The sequence below is a fragment of the Lolium perenne genome, chromosome 2 (assembly GCF_019359855.2).
Source record: "Lolium perenne isolate Kyuss_39 chromosome 2, Kyuss_2.0, whole genome shotgun sequence".
NCBI lineage: Eukaryota > Viridiplantae > Streptophyta > Magnoliopsida > Poales > Poaceae > Lolium > Lolium perenne.
The window spans coordinates 26,097,984-26,099,660 of NC_067245.2; the positions used below are offsets into that span (position 1 = coordinate 26,097,984).

General features: G+C 59.5%; 1 protein-coding gene across 1 annotated transcript; it reads left to right on the plus strand.

Moving 5' to 3' along the window:
- Nucleotides 1-834: 834 nt before the first annotated feature.
- Nucleotides 835-1,677, plus strand: LOC127329810 (ethylene-responsive transcription factor ERF071-like). Its single transcript, XM_051356244.2, has 2 exons — nucleotides 835-1,030; nucleotides 1,104-1,677. Exons 1-2 carry the CDS (start codon nucleotides 844-846, stop codon nucleotides 1,562-1,564), a joined length of 648 nt encoding a protein of 215 aa, XP_051212204.1. The 5' UTR covers nucleotides 835-843; the 3' UTR covers nucleotides 1,565-1,677.

Here is a 1,677-nt window from a genome sequence, read left to right on the forward strand (position 1 = left end):
ATGAAAATGGCAATTCCTGTTTCGATTCTCTTTTTATCAAGCCTTTTGGCTCGTTTAAGAAAAATAATCGTATAACGTGCGTAATATAACTTGCTGGAAAGATAGATAGCGACTTGGAGCGCGTCCACGGTGCGATCTTTACCGTCAAGGGTCAATTCACGCAAGGTCAGGATACGAGGTTGGACGGGATAATGAAAGTGCGAAACTAGGCCGCGTTGAAGGCCGCCGCATCCCGTGGGCAGCCGCCATTCCGCATGCACAGAGCTGTAGTACATTAGCACACACGTAGTACGACAGGTAGCACCCCCGTACAGTTACGCATGCAGCTGCAGCTTCGTACTAGGGAGGTTCCTTCCTGAAAACAGAGGCGGCCACACTGCCACACGGACACACGGTCTACTGGTACTAAACCGGGGGTCCAAGACTGTCGTAGGCTCGTAGCCCAGGCACTACGAGATCGGATTGTTAATTCGGAAAGGCGCCGCAACTGTTCAGCTAAACATCGATCTCTAATGATTTTGGGTCCATGTCACGTGTACGAATTCACCGCCAAGGTGAAAGCAGCGGCGGCGTCCACCGATTACGCCCGTCCGAGGATGGAAGGAAGCCGCCGCGATGGGCAGGTCAGCCCCGTCACACTCCACCACCGCCATGGATTTCACTCGCGCGGCGACCACTTCCTCTACTTAAGCGCGCGCGGCACGCGACTCCGATCATCACCTCGCCACCACCACCTTTCTTCCTACTACGGTTACAGACATCCCCACGACCACGCGCGTGCGACAGGAGCTTGGGCAATCGTGACACCACCGCAGTCCGCAGCAGCAACCGGCAGCATTCACTATGTGTGGCGGCGCGATCATCTCCGAGCTCATCCCGGAGCGCGACCACCACCGCGCCGGCAGCAAGCGGAGCCGCCTCTGCACCGCCGACTTCTGGCCGCACGCCGCCGCCGCTTTCGACGACCCTACCGACCACGATCTCTACCCCGACCTCACCGGCGCCGGCACGTTTCCACCCGATCACCAAGGTAACCGAGCCATTTCCTCCCACGCTGTACCAGAACGTACACCGTCTAACACTCTGCGCCTACGTACGTGCAGCAGAGCCGAGCAGGAAGCGGGAGCGCAAGACGCTGTACCGCGGCATCCGGCGCCGGCCGTGGGGCAAGTGGGCGGCGGAGATCCGGGACCCGGCCAAGGGCGCGCGGGTCTGGCTCGGCACCTTCGCCACCGCCGAGGCCGCCGCGCGCGCATACGACCGCGCCGCCAGACGCATCCGCGGGGCCAAGGCCAAGGTCAACTTCCCCAACGAGGACCCGCCGCCGGAAACCGACGACTACGATCATGACATCGTCCACGCCGTGCCGCCCTGCGACGCCAGCGGCCTCCTCGTGGACGGCTACGACATGGCGAGCTTCTTCCAGCACCAGCCCTACATGGCTGACACCGTCACGGTGGCGCACGAGGAAGCGCCGGTGTACGCGCACCAGCTGCCAAGGCAAGAGGAGTGCATGATGGAGCTCTGGAGCTTCGACGACATCCACACGGCCGGACATATCTGATCATCAAATCGGTGGTGTCTTCTACATGTAATTTCCAGTTTATTTGTTAAGCATACTCATGTTGAACCTGTAACAAGTTCTGAATTCTAATCTGTCATTGTTCGCTGCAGTCT